The sequence below is a fragment of the Platichthys flesus genome, chromosome 10 (assembly GCF_949316205.1).
Source record: "Platichthys flesus chromosome 10, fPlaFle2.1, whole genome shotgun sequence".
NCBI lineage: Eukaryota > Metazoa > Chordata > Actinopteri > Pleuronectiformes > Pleuronectidae > Platichthys > Platichthys flesus.
This window is the reverse complement of record NC_084954.1, coordinates 23,079,331-23,094,194: the sequence shown is the minus strand read 5'-3', so window position 1 is coordinate 23,094,194 and position 14,864 is coordinate 23,079,331. Positions and strand designations below refer to the sequence as shown.

Genomic DNA, 14,864 nt, shown 5'->3' with positions numbered 1-14,864 from the left:
TCAGATCCAAACAATTTACCTTAAAAGGGTCCACTTCTCAGATATTTAGGAAACCAACCATCCTCAGAAGATCAGCCTTGAGTGTTTGACATTTGATAAAATCCAGGGTCAAAACCTATGCTTCATTTACAAAGAACCAGGAAAGCTTCCAGGTAAACAAGATTTAAAACCCAGAGCCCACCTTCTCGTGGTCTCTGTACTTTTCCTGCTGGATATAAGTGTTGCATTGGACAAAATCAAATACCTACAGAGTTGAGCATGTTATAGGGATCAGAGGAACAGTGCTGGGTTGGTTCACATCGGTTTGTTAATGTCTGCAACGACTTTTCCATTCACATAAGTTAGTCATGGAGTTCATCAAGGATCTGAGCTGGGACTGATACTCAGATATTTCTCATATACATGTTCTTTTTTTAAGGGACATATACTGCCCATTTTACCACAGTTGATAAGGTTCCTTGGGATCTTAATGAAATGTCTGTAATTTGGTTATTTTGGTCAAAATACCACAAGGATAATTTAAAGCAGCACCCTTTTTACCCTGTCTAAAACAGCCCTCATTGACCTGTTATGAGTGCCCCGCCCCCCTCACTCCCGGTGTGCTTGGCCGCGAGAGCCCCAGCTCCCCAGTGCAACCCCACAGTGGGAGCAGTGGGAGCAGTGGGAGCTTGAGCTGGCACAGCAGAAGCATCCTTCCACACTGTTGAGTCAACGTTTAGAGGTGTCCCGGGGGTCCCTTGTTTATGCGGCCACTTAAATGTCTGATTGGTAGCAGCTCGCGAGCTAATGCTAGCCAGGTAGCATTAGCTAGGGGTTAGCTTGCGCAAGCTAACCGGGCCGATGGAGCCCGGCTAGCGTTAGCTCGCCAGTCCATGACCATGTAGCGAGACTCCCTACATGGGCATGGTGTGACTATGACGTTTATTTCGGTCGTAATCCCATTCAACGCACTCTAGCGTATCGCCCACAACAAATCGCGGGAGTTGAGTTTTTTGGACGGTAGACATGCCAGATACCAAAATGAACGTGTAGAAGCACTGCAAAAGTGGAATTATCATAACATGTCCCCTTTAAGAACATTTTATCAGAAAGTATCACATCTTTTCCAATTTGACAAGATTCCAAAAGGACAATCATGCCCATTTTGTCCAGCCAGATAAACAAAGGTGTGGAATGTGGGCAAGGTGTGAGCTTCTCTCGTTGAGACTTAAGGATATGGCTTTCATATATCATAATACCACTGTAACATGTATTTGTGTTTAGAGAAACAGGTATTGCACTTGTATATTAGATTAAGTCTGTGTCAATCTTTCAATGCTTGTTTAATCTTGATTGAAATCTAGCTTTCAAGATATCTTGAGTCCAAATACCAACTCAAACACATGGCAAGGATGCATGTCTTCCACAGGGGAACCTATAAGCAATAAAAGATTGTACAGAGCACATCTTGATTGGAGGGAGCTACCAGTGAGTTGACAGATGTGATTTCCTGTAGCAGCACATGGAGTGCTGTTAGCACTCTAGACAGCATTTTCCCTGGCTTTGTTAGGTCAGAACTGTTGGCAAAGGGTCACAGTGTGGATCCAAGCACCAGGCTGTGTAAACCCTTAGTCACAGACACAGTCACAGAGTCACACTGACCTGAACATGATCCTACAGAAGTCAAGAAGTACAAGCACATGCTGGCAAGTGTGAGTTGTGTGTTGGCTGGAGAAACTGAATGATGGTAAAAGTTTTTGAATTGCAAAAGCAAATAAAGTTTGTTCCACCATTACATAACAAAGATGATTGGCTGAGTACTAGCTGTTGGAAAAACACCGTCCAACCGTTGTTTAGCTGTCAGTGAACAAGTCATATAAGATGCAGGTTAGCTGACTCACTGGCCATTGGCAACGTGTCTCACACAGCAGTCTCCTCCCCTTCCTCTTCTGACCTGTTAAAATGTTCACCATTAAATTCATTGCATGTCACAACGCTAGTCTCTTAGTTTTAATGAACATTTTCATTGTTCGATCACACAGTCAATTTACATATTATTGATGTTTGTTTGTATTGCTTTCTTGCAGTGTACACTGCAGAATACATTGGCACTGACCAACACCACCCAGTAGTTCAGTTTGCGGCAATTTAAAAAAATATAATATTCGGTAATATGTGGCCACTGGGCCGACAAGACAGGCAGTCGTCTTAGTTGATAATGTTCTTTAGTGAAGTGAGTATCTATTCATTGATTCACACACAAGCAACTGATGCACTGTAAATCTGGGGCTTTTGGCACAATTAAGGATCTGTGACCTGGGAACACTCCCCCCCTTTGCTGGGTAATTGCAGGCCATTGGTGGAAAATAACTAGTATGTTCATTTGATTCCTTATTGTGACTGCAGCTGTTGCTCAGGAGATAGATCAGGTTGTCTACTAACATGAAAGTCTGCGGTTCAATCCCAATCTCCACCATTCCACAAGTGTCCTTAGGGACATAATGAACCCCAAACTGCCCCTGACTGCTTTCCTATCAGGGTGCGAGTGTCGATCAATAAAGAAACCGCTGCACATAGAAACTGTATAACTGTGTGAAAGACAAAACTGTGCTATAACGAGCTTTGAGTGTTCATCAAGAGTAGGAGAGTGCTTTATAAATGGAGACCATTTTACCATTTAATGGCCAAACTCAGAATGGAAAAGTAAAACTGATTAGTGCAAATGAAAAACTGAGCGAAAATGAAATGAGAAACGTTAATGAAAGCCTATAGTTCATAATCCCACTTTATTGTATGTAACCATAAAGGTGAAGTCCAAAGTTATTTTTCTGTCTCCAGAAGCAAAAAAAAAACAACAATTACATTAGTCAGATATCACATAAGGAACCGAGTTAAAACATTTTGAAATACTATCATCAGGAACACTGTGTGTGCATATTCATTGAAATTAATCCATTCAAGTCCCTTCATCAGCAATTAGCATGCATTTGTGTCATTCCACGTGCTTTTATGCAATTTACACGCGGATTAAAGTCGTCATGCGCAGTCGTGCGCACAGATGAACCTCGTTATGAGGGAATGAAAGGGCTCCCTGCCCACAGAGCATTCAGTGCGTCTCGGTGTGCCTCAGTGACAGAGCTGCTCTCAGGTCAGTGTGCTTCAGCTGTGGGGGGGACTCTCCTGGAAGAGCTAGAATGGACGGACAGTGACAACAATCCTCTCTCTCTCTCTCTCTCTCTCTCTCTCTCTCTCTCTCTCTCTCTCTCTCTCTCTTTCTCTCTCTGGGAAAACCTTCTTCTCTCTTTCCCTGCTCGTCTCCACGGTGTCCTGACGTAGTCCAGTCTCTCTTGGCAACCTCGGGGACACCTGTCGCGTCTCAGGTAGGAGGGTTGTCACTGTTGCGCATCAATTGGATGCATTGTGCCAAACCAAGGGGTGTGCATGACAGAGTTGGATGGAGTGAACTCCGGTGGGAAGAGTCTGGACCAGTGGGATGTTGGTCTCCTGTGTGGCTCCATTGAACTGTCTCGCCTGAAATGTGCTCTGCTCTCCCGTCTTGTTTGCAGGCATCAGCAATGAGAGGACGATGGAGCTCCTACTCCATGTCTGTTCTGCTCTCTCTGATCGTACTGTGGCAGACCCGGTGAGTTCTGTGTCAGCGATGTGTGTTCTAACAGAGAAATGGATCAAACTCGCTCCGCTCCGCCACATGCACGGAGCGGGCGCGCGACTCTCTGGCTTCTTCTCGGGTTAAGGGCTGTTTGACGGAGGGTTCAGTCGATCAGAGGTTATGGATCCCTGCAGACAAAGTCCAACTGACATGAATGAACCGTGTTTACATGAGGATTTATAATAACACGCTCCTTTTTAATGCTGGCTCTGTGCACTCCAACTCCAGGCGGAAAGCGCAAAGCCAGACCTCATTGATAAATATGACAAAATAAGGATTGTTTGCATATCAGCGAAACATGAAATGTGATACATTATGTTCTGTCGTTTTTTACGTTTCAAAATTACGTTCTGATTACGGCCGATTTAACAATACACAGAGGATCGAACTATATAACTTTAGTAATTGACTCCTTTTTACCCATCACCATGCACTTAATTGAATTAATGAGTTTGTGGGAGTAACAATTGAACAGTTTCTGAAAATTGAAATCCCCATCCCTGTGTTTGAATATAAGTATAATTATGACCCCATGAGAATTATTCACTTTGTCGGAAATAAATCATGTCAAATATACCATGAAAATATATCGCCCATGTTATTTATTAATCTTAAAAGAGAGTAAAAACGAATGAGATTTATGCGTGCATATTTTTCCATACAGTCTCCTCTCATCAGCTGTAGTGCAACACACCTCTTTTATGACCCGCTAGATTAATACGTAGGTTATAAATTGTTAAAGCGCATTAAACTGTCACATTGCATCTTTTAACACAGAAAACAAGGAGGCAATATTTTTATGCCAGTTAAAATATTTTAAATATATATATATTAAACTATATTAAATGTGTTCATGCATTGCCTGTTTAACTCGTTTATGAATTTAGTGAACAATTAAAGATTTACTGTCACTTAAATATTAATTTGTCATAGGCCAAGTAGGGGAACACAGCAAGGAGTATTACACTTCCATTAGATGAAAGCTATGCAGCATTTACTGACCTCTGCACCAATGGAAGGCACCAGGTACCTATGCTCGACATAAAGGAGACGTAGTTCTACCCTCCTAAGGCATAAACTAATGTTGGCCATTTGCATTTTCAATCTCATTCTTTTGGTCCAGTGCTTGTGACCATAGGTTAGGATTGGAACACAGATCTACAGGGGAATTGAAAGTTTTGCATTACTTAGGCAATACTTATTTATTTATTTATTTTTATTTGCCTTTATTTAACCAGGTCGGTCCCGTTGAGATACAATGACCTCTTTTGCAAGGGAAGCCTGGCCAAGACAGCAGCATACAAAATGTCAAACAGTCACAATACACACACAAATCACATAACACAGATCAAACAAGATAAGTTCCCTGTTCCCTTAAGATAAGGCAACAGGACTAAAGCTCCGGATTCCCACCAAAACAAGAACAAGTGTGGTATGAAGCCGCTCCAATTTCTCTCACACGAGTCTTCAAAGTGTCAAGGTTTATGAGCTCCTTTAACTTTAGGGTTTTTTGCAGTACATTCCAAGCAGCAGGTGCAGCGAACTTAAAACAGTGCTTACCAAATTCAGTGTGTACTTTGGGCATAATTAATAAATAAAGCTCATTTGAACGTAAGCAGTAATTGCTCTGGGATTTAAAGATGTACTTACATAAGTAGTGGGGGAGCAGACCCAAGATAGCTTTATAAATAAAAATATGCCAATGTATAAGGCGGCGTGCTGCCAGAGATGGCCACTCAACTCGAGCATATAAGATGCAGCGGTGAGTGAGGGCTTTACAACCAGTGACAAACCTTAAGGCACCATGATATACAGTGTCTAGAGAACGCAGACAGTTTGCTGGGGCATTCATATATAAGAGATCACTGTAATCAAGTACAGGGAGGAAAGTGGTAGCAATCAACTTTTTTCTGGTAAAAAAAGAAAAACAAGATTTGTGACGGAAGAAGAATCCCAGTTTCACTCTTAATATTTTTACCAGATTTTCTACATGTGGTTTAAAAGAAAGTCGATCATCAATTAAAATGCCGAGATACTTGTAACAGTTCACAAGTTCAATTTCATACCCTTGCAATGACAAAATGCTGGGTGGAGACACAGGCACTTTTCTGCCATTGGAAAATATCATCAGTTTGGTTTTGGCGGCATTCAAGACAAGTCTAAGTTCAATGAGCTGATTTTCCACAAGGTTAAAAGCAATTTGTAAGTTGCCAAGGGCTTCGGCAAGAGTGGTGCCACAACAGTATATAACTGTGTCATCAGCATAAAAATGAAATTTGGCATTTGGGACGTTACTGCCCAATGTATTTACATAAATAACAAACAGAATCGGGCCAAGAACTGAGCCCTGTGGCACACCAGTAGAGACATTTAGCAGTGTGGATGAGCTGCCTTCAAAACAAACACATTGTTTTCTATTAGACAGATAATTATTAAACCAGCCAACAGCCTGCTCAGATAAACCTATATCAAGCAGGCGTTGCTTCAGAATGGAATGATCCACTGTGTCAAAGGCCTTAGAAAGGTCAACAAAGAGAGCTGTGCACACTTTCTTTTGATCCAGCCAGTCTACTAACATTACTGGTAACAGATATTAATTTTGGTGGTGATGATCTACAAGTCACCTCACAACTCACAAACTTTTGAAATGCATTGTACAAATTATACTTAAAGCTAAAATTGTATATGAAGTGCATACAATTGGAAACTAAGAAGCAAATAAACAATAACTTACAAAGCGAAGATTGCAGTTTCCGGGGAGCTGTATTTAACAGCCACAGAGCAGATAAGAACTCAACTCACCTTGCTCTTGATCTAATGACATCCCAATGAGTGATGGACAATGGTTTGACTTATAATTTCAAGAAGTTGCTTCTTTTTGAAATTAATATGTAGGTGGTGATCACCAAATGGGCTGTCACCTATAGTTCCCTGTATCGCTTGTATCTATTCTTTTAAATGTAGAGCTATTTCTTTTCTTCTTGCTTTGTGTTTGTCTTCTATTAAGGTCAAGAGCAGCTTCCAATTCAACACGTAAAACCATCGACATCACAACCTTCACCAAGATCCTGGACAGTCTGCTGGATGGATATGACAACAGATTGAGACCAGGCCTGGGAGGTAAGACAGGGGAGACTTACACATATATATCTGTATGGACACCATAAGGAGTGCTTCTCCTTACAATGAAAGTGACACAGATTGACGTTCCTTGTTATTATTCCCTAAAACATTGGATCCTATATTTCCCATAGTTCCAGCTTATATAGACCTTCATCTCCCAAAGTCTGCACCTGCAATTTGTTACTCAATGTCATATATCTGAAGTCACCAAGCGTAAACTGACTTAACACCAATGAAATCATTCTGACATAATCATCATCAAAGTTATTTTCTCCGACTGGATCAAGAGAAAGCGCCATGGACCAGAATTAGGTCTTTTTCTAAGAATTTTGTAAGTAGAAGAAATCGAAGCAAAGATATTTTAAGTTTTTAACTAAATTAAAATGTAAAGTGGAAGCCTGTGTACCCTAATGTGTTGACTGCATTTCCAGGCCCACTATGGAGGTAATAATAATTCACTATTGCCTCCATAGTGGGCTTGAAAACGCAGATTGATTTAAAAATGAATCATTATTTGCTTTATAAAATGACAGAAAATATGTGCATTGGATTTGCGAGTTGTGGTGCTTTCACACCTCATGTAATTGCAAATCACTTACATGATATTAAAAATGACAAAAAGATACATACAGGACAAAAAGAATAGGAATAATCAGTCTGAACTGCATCTGACTGTCTGACCATGGTGAAGTCCCCACACTTAAGTGCTGATGTGCGTGTGGGTTGCCATGATAACAAACAGATTTTTTTTTTATTATATAACTTCAAACTTTACATCACATATACAAATCACCTCCTGAACAGTTCCACACAGCAGAAGGATATTAGAAATAGATGAGACACAAATTCATGCTAAAACTGTGCGCTGCTTGGTTGCTCACAGACCACAATTGACGTGTTTAGAGACTGTTCTTTGGTGCACACCAGAGGATTTTATCGCAGCAATCGAAAGAACCAAAGAAACCAGGCAAACACATCAAAGGTTGTAAGGTGTCTATGCACCGCTAAGCTACATAGTACAAAAATTGGTGATAAAGATATTGATCATCGACTTTTGTAGAAGCGCAACTTGAGGCACCTCAATTGCCTTTTTTAGAGCCAAGACAGCATGGCTTCACAGTGTTACCAGGGCAGCTAGAGCTAGCAGGTGCCCAACGTGAGGAGGCAGCTGCCACAGGTTTGATTCCGATCCAGCCCTTTGCTTTGTATCTTATAGTCCTTCCCAAATTTACTGGAACTGTCCTGTCAGTAAATGCAAAATGTCCTAAGAATGAAAACGAGAAAAAACTGAATATTAATTTACAATAATAATCAATAACGAATACAGCTGAATAGTCAGGTAAGACTTTCATTTTCAAGCACAATTTCTATTTTCAACAAGTAAATGAGCCACTTCCACTCTTCCCTTTCTATCAAAGACTTTTAAGCTTCTATGAGTGAAACATGAATGAAAAGCCTTCCAGGAAAAGTTAGACGCATTGTAATTTGAAAGATGTGCATAGGAAACATTGAGTTTGCCTCAAGAACCTTAACACTGGTAAAGTAGAGTTAACTGAATTAATTTCTTGACTCACAACAGTCTGTTACAGAGAGAACGAGTATGGCATGAGTAATGAAAGGCTGTGGACAAGCACCACTTGCACTTTTCAGCACAACAGACATGTGTCAGTACAGCTGGCAAACATGAAGGGAATGCATCGACAGCAAATACAGGATCAGATCAAAAAAACGGACAACCTCTTACTTAACCTCTACAACAGGAGTCCTACATAAAGGCCTCTATGTAATATAATTAAATTACTTTATTAGCTTCGCTCCTGCAGGTTAATGTGATTTAACACAACATGACATTTATTGTCATGCCTGTACCGCTCAGGTTCTGTTGACACTGTCATAAAGATGTCAGTTAAATGTGTGAGCACTCAGTTCCTAGTGATGGTGCTGTACTTGACTGCATTATATTCAAAGGTGTCCTCCTCAGATACAAAGGGAATTCCTGACAAAGTTTGCAAAAGCTGTGCATTATTATGGTGTCATTATTGCAAAAACATATATTGAGATTATTCCATTATAGTATCTTTGTAAGGGAGAATCAATGGCAGAGCTTATTGTGGCATTTAAAGATGTACCAAGTATCCAAAGACCTGGTGTTCATTATAGTGGTTGTATGATTGATAGTTCACTTACTTAACAACATAAACCCTTCATGTGTCCCGTTACACAAATACACCAGGTCTGGGTTGTGCAAAACAAAGAATCTGTATTTAAATCAGCAACAATCTTTCTCAGTCACTTACAAATTAAAAGTGGGGCTTGACAGGAAGACTGGTTCCCTCTGATGATGACTCAGTGAAAGTATAAAAACCTGCTGATGAATCTAAAGTGGTTGCAGGACAAGTGTCTAAATGTGATGCGTTGACAGATAGGAGAGAGATGTCCAACGTTGTTAGTCGTTGTAGAGATCATAACCTTCAGCTTAACATTAGGGAAACCCAAGAGATGATGAAGTGTGTGAGGAGGGGTAATGGTGGGACGTCACCTAATGAAAGTGTCGGGAAAGCAGTTGGAAACATGAACGAGTTTATCTGTCTTCACAGTACAATCTCTGCAGACCTTAAATGGGAAAGGAGTGTTGTCAATGAGACTCTATTAGTTTGTTGCTGCAAAATGTATTCTCTATGTTTTACTCCCCTCTGTATGAATTGTTTATGAACTAGAGACAAGTGAAGAATTAAAAAAAAACCTGAAGAGAGAGAAAGGAATATTCTCATAAGCTGATTTCAGACATGTACTGATCACAAGATCCGACACTGGTCACGATGTGCTTTAAACAAAAACACGTAATCTCCACACCTGAACGTTCCAGCGGATCTGTTGCTATTGTGAACGTGTGGAGAATATCCCACTGCTTTGCTCAGGTGTGGAAGGCAAATTGGAGAATGTCCAGACCCAAATTACCGGAGTTCCTCCAAAGGTCCAGACTGAAAACGGCTGACCTGAAGCATTGCATTCCCAGAGATACAGGACATACTGTTTTTCAAAAATGTCTCTTTTCGTTTTGGATTAGAATTTTTTTAGACCAATGGAAAAGATGTTGAATATCCCTACAGATATGAAGCTCTTCTGCACAATTTAGGTTACCAACTACCAGCAGATGATTAAGGATCCAATAAGTTTGTTGTCTCTCTTTTGAGTGTCGAGTTAATTTGTGTGTCTGTGGAAAATCCTGTGTGGTTGGATGGGCATCAACAGCCTTGAGAGTTGCTCTCAGCTTAATATTGTGTTGAGAGTGGGAGTAGAATTGTGGGTTGAGTTCAAAATACAGCTCAAAGACATGAAGTAGAACTGAGAAATGAACCCTACTTCATCCTTGTGGAGTTGATCTTGTCTGTGTAGTAGAGTAAATGATGCCAGACAGCAACATACCTCCACACACAGGAATCCCTCAGAGCTTGGTTTGTTGTGCTCCTCGACAGTCCGATGAAATGTGGCTCCTTGCTCTGCATTTATATTTCACTGACATTGAGAACAGAGTCATCAACATAATGAAGCTGAGGGAATGCAACGCTAGCCTCTTCCACCGTGCAGCTTCCGATACCGATGTTTGATTCATGAATGAACAAAGAAGAGAATGGAGAATTGAGAGAAGTGCAATTTTCTCTGGGACTGAGCCGTTAAAGCGATGTTTGTATGGCAAACATGACAAATACTCACATGATCAGGAAGTGGCCTTTTGAACATTACTATGTGATCTGCTCACACATACGTGAATTCAAAGCGAATATCGCAGGTCAAAGTTCACCGAAGTTGAACTTACACTGTGATTTGCAAAACAAGTATTTTAATCTCCTCCTGCTCTCACAGATTTAAGTGAATACAAGGCAACAGTTCACCTCTGAAATATTTTGCGTATGTGTAACCGAGTCCTAAACCAGCTATAGTCAATAATTTTTTTACAAAAGTGTATCAAGTTTCTCTCAGCTCCAGACATACGTTTTTTCCTCCTGTCTGCGCAGTATTTTGGTTCACTGTCGGACCTCTTATCTTATCTATTACATTTTCTCTGGCAGCAGTTACATTAAAACTCACTGTGCATTTCACAGGGGCATCTGTTGGATCCATGCAGGGCTACCATGCACAATTAAAAGAGACATGACCTGAGGGGGGCTCAGTGCAGCCCCACGTACACCTGAGGATAACTAGAGTGTGGATGACAGACCCTGATCTGGGGTCGGATTTATAATCGTTGCGTACGCACAAAACGGGACCTGAAACGTGCGTACGCCACTTCTCAAGCAAACGTTGGGATTCATAAAAACAAACTTGATGGGAGAATTTGCGTATTTCCACGCAAGCTCTGACCCATGCGTACAAACGTTTTGGAGACGGGAAAGTGGCGACGCAGACGTGAGGTGGTGAACTGAAGCCAGATTATTGATCCACTTCATCATTTAACTGAAGCCAGATTATTGATCCACTTCATCATTTAACTGAAGACAGATTATTGATCCACTTCATCATTTAACTGAAGCCAGATTATTGATCCACTTCATCATTTACTTTAGAACCAACAGCTCAGTTTTGCTCGCACGACATATCTGTTCCACACAAGCCTTTTAATTAAAAAATATATAAAACAATTGACAGCTAATTAAGTTCAGATTAGATTTAACCGTGGAGTTACGGAGCTGAGTCATTAACAGTTTTTAACACTGCGTGTATCCATAATTCACTGCAGTGAACGTGACTGAGCCATCAGGCGCACAGAGCGCACAGAGTGTACAGGAGATCACTTACAAGAAATGAAGAAACTTTCCAAATAATATCTCAGAGTGGAGGCAAGGATCCACTGATGTGAGGGAAGCGGACTTAAGGACTTCTCGATGTTAGTGTCAGAAAGTTTCACTTCCTCTTTGCTTGATGCCGTGCCTCCGCCAGAACTCACGGTGGAAACCCATTGGTCAGCTTCATAATTTAATATTCGTGACGTGCTTTTCATTGACCATTTATAGTTGAAATTGGGCGTGTGGAGGGCGGATTAGGAGTTCAGCTTTGCGTTCGCACGGTTTTATAAATCGGAATTAGCTTTGGTGTGCACCATTTCCGGCTTTTGTGTGTACGCACACTTTTAGTAAGAATCCTACGCACTCCTTTATAAATCCGACCCCTGGAGAGAACACCATCACTGGCAGAAGTTCAATTCACACTTCAGAAAGAGATAATAATATCAAAAGAGCTAATGGACTCTCTAAAACGATTTCATATATTTTCACCTGCACCAACAATAAATCAGTCAAAAACAGTTTGTTTTTCTGTCTGCCTGTATGTATTCCAGGGTGTGTAAATGAATTAATACATTCTTTAATAACAGACCTGTTCGGCTGAGGTGCTCTTCAGATGGATTCAAACAGTCCTTTGTCCATGCTGCGGTGGAGTTTTTAAAGAACATTGTCGTAAATCACTGTGCTCCAGAACCGGACCCCCACCGGAGCATGCTGAACGGAGCTTATTCTTCGTCAGGCCTTTTTTTGTTAAACCTTTTTTTTTCTTTTCCCCCCTTTATGGATTCTTGACTTATTTTCTGTTTCACCCTCTGCTGCTGTAGGTTTTTGCCTGCCCCCCAATATCTACTCCCCTGACATCTTCAGGGGGGTACACCAGTAGATACATACCCTTAAACTGGGATGGACCTTTGCCAAACTGCTAAGAAACTAAATTCAAGAAGGAAATATTGGTCAGACTTTTATCAGGTGGTTGTCGAAAATGGCTCCGCTAACTTGCAAATGCTTTTACCATGGTAATTGTTTAAGATCCAAATACATCATTGTTGTGTTCGCTGCCTACTTAGGTGTGAAACAATGTCCAGCTACATTACGAATGGCTTGCGTTTCATCTAAACATCTCCTTTAACAAATCTAAATGCTGGTTCTCGAACACAAATTGTACACACAGACTGCTAGTCTGCCATTTAATACAGTTGGAGAAGGTTGTCTGTGTTTCTGAAGGAGATGATATCAGTTTGGGTTTGGAGTTGAAATAAATACCATCAAAGTTGTGTTGCAAGCTGAAGATATTGGGTCAAATGAAAGATACTCTTGTGGTGTTTTTTTTTACGCTTTATTCATCTTGGGCACTAAATGTCAGTATTTGTCCGTCTCTGCTTCTTCATTGTGGACAAATTACTACTTACTCTTGTTTAGGGTTAGGGACAAATTGAGACAAAATTCTAATTTGTGAATATGGGCTTAATAAATACAATCTTAAAACAAGTCATAAAAAGTTAGTTTCTGTAATGTACAAGGTTTTTCAACACTAAATGTCATCTTCTGTCCTCACAGACCGCGTAACTGAAGTGAAGACTGACATCTATGTGACCAGCTTTGGTCCAGTGTCTGACACAGATATGGTAAGTCCCAAACACATCATTTCCCCCCGCAGTGCTACACACGCACACACAGACACAAACACACACACACAGCAACATGTAAATGGCCTCAAACTCTTGAGAGCATCAACTGCAAACAAATAAGTTTCCAACCCACATGATTTGATTTTGTTAATGTGAAATCTTTTGGCTGCAATAATCATTTTGTAAAAATTGGACAGCTCTATTATGAACCGGATGATGGCCTTTTTTTGTCATGTATCGATTTACTGACACTGTTCTTTCCACACACAGCCTCATCAAACTCTTGTAAAACTTTTCTTAGGTCAGTGCGAGACATGTGTGACAACTTCCAAAATACAAGGATTGTAAGAGATTTAGATTTTATAAAAAGCAGAAAAAGGTGGATAAAAGTCTGGTCATATACATCTGGTGAGTGTTGGCGCTGTACTGGTAGACCGCTGGATTGCAGGCTGGTTGTTGAAAAACCGGGAGCTGGTATTGACCAGATCACAGAGTGGGGATCTGTCAGCAGGACCAATGTTTTGAACTCTATCAGAAATGGTCCTATAGGAACAACTAGGCTAGTTTGATCCACTCCTTGTTGGAGTTTGAAACAAGCCCTCATTTTGATTTGCAGGCCTCGATCTCATCAGCTCCTATTTGCCTCATTACAGATGGTTCATGAAGCTGTTAATGCACACTCAACACTTTGGATCATTCATTATAGGATGTATGAGACAGGTATGAGACAGCGTATATTGCATCTGGGTATACTTCATAAATAAACTGATGCCTCAATACTTGAAATATCAATAACCAATATTCAGGCTAATTTGAAATCTTGATCATTCCATTGAAACCTCTGTTGCTTTGTGTATCGTTATTAACTCATTCAATGTCTATTAGCACAAAAGGCAATATCCCAGCATTATCAAAGCAATACAGACCAGGACATGCCTACAGTTACTATACAACTGAAATTAATAAAATAATCATAGGAGTAATCCTAATCTTTAACAATAAGAACAGTATAACTGTCACTGAGGTGTAGTCTCTGAAGAGTTACAGTGCAAGGACAGCAAAACACCAGGTTTTTGGCCAATGTGCCTCTAAGCTGGCAGGGTCCTTCATGAAGGGGTTTCCCTGCTGAGCCAGTTGACATGTAATTACACATCCAGCAGATAATGTGTCATGTACAGAGTATTGTCCTTGTGGTGTTGCTATTGGAAACCCATCCACAAGGGGCATGGGTCATATTGTGTTATTAAAGTGTGATCTGATCATCCACTCCCATCTCCAATATGGGGCCACACATTAGTGATCATTATCACACATTGGCTGTCCATCGTAAATCACGTTCTGACGTGATGCCAAGCACAGAATTTGATGTAGTATTACGATAGAACATATTGTAGTCCTGTCTGTTGCAATGATTGTAATAATGTTACAATAATACAACCAAGCCTGACACCCGCACATGGTCAGCTGGGTTTTCTTTCTAATTCAGACAAACCTAGTAACCAAACAATAATAAAGGTGCTAAGAGAAATAGATACTAATTGTCAGATCTATTCAGTCTAAAGGCTATGTGGGCAAAGACTGTCACTTCACGATACATTGTAATGTTAGCTTGTTTTATGCCGATAATTCCAAATAAGCAACCAAATGACCACCAGCTAACTGACTTATCGGTAAATTGGAAAT

General features: G+C 40.6%; 1 protein-coding gene across 1 annotated transcript in view; it reads left to right on the top strand.

Moving 5' to 3' along the window:
- The first annotated feature begins 3,554 nt into the window (after nucleotides 1-3,554).
- Nucleotides 3,555-14,864, top strand: part of gabra2a (gamma-aminobutyric acid type A receptor subunit alpha2a) — a 32,333-nt gene continuing 21,023 nt past the window's right edge. The window contains exons 1-3 of the mRNA XM_062398128.1: nucleotides 3,555-3,622; nucleotides 6,657-6,769; nucleotides 13,111-13,178. Coding sequence (XP_062254112.1) covers nucleotides 3,555-3,622; nucleotides 6,657-6,769; nucleotides 13,111-13,178 — 249 coding nt within the window. The remainder of the gene's footprint in view (nucleotides 3,623-6,656; nucleotides 6,770-13,110; nucleotides 13,179-14,864) is intronic.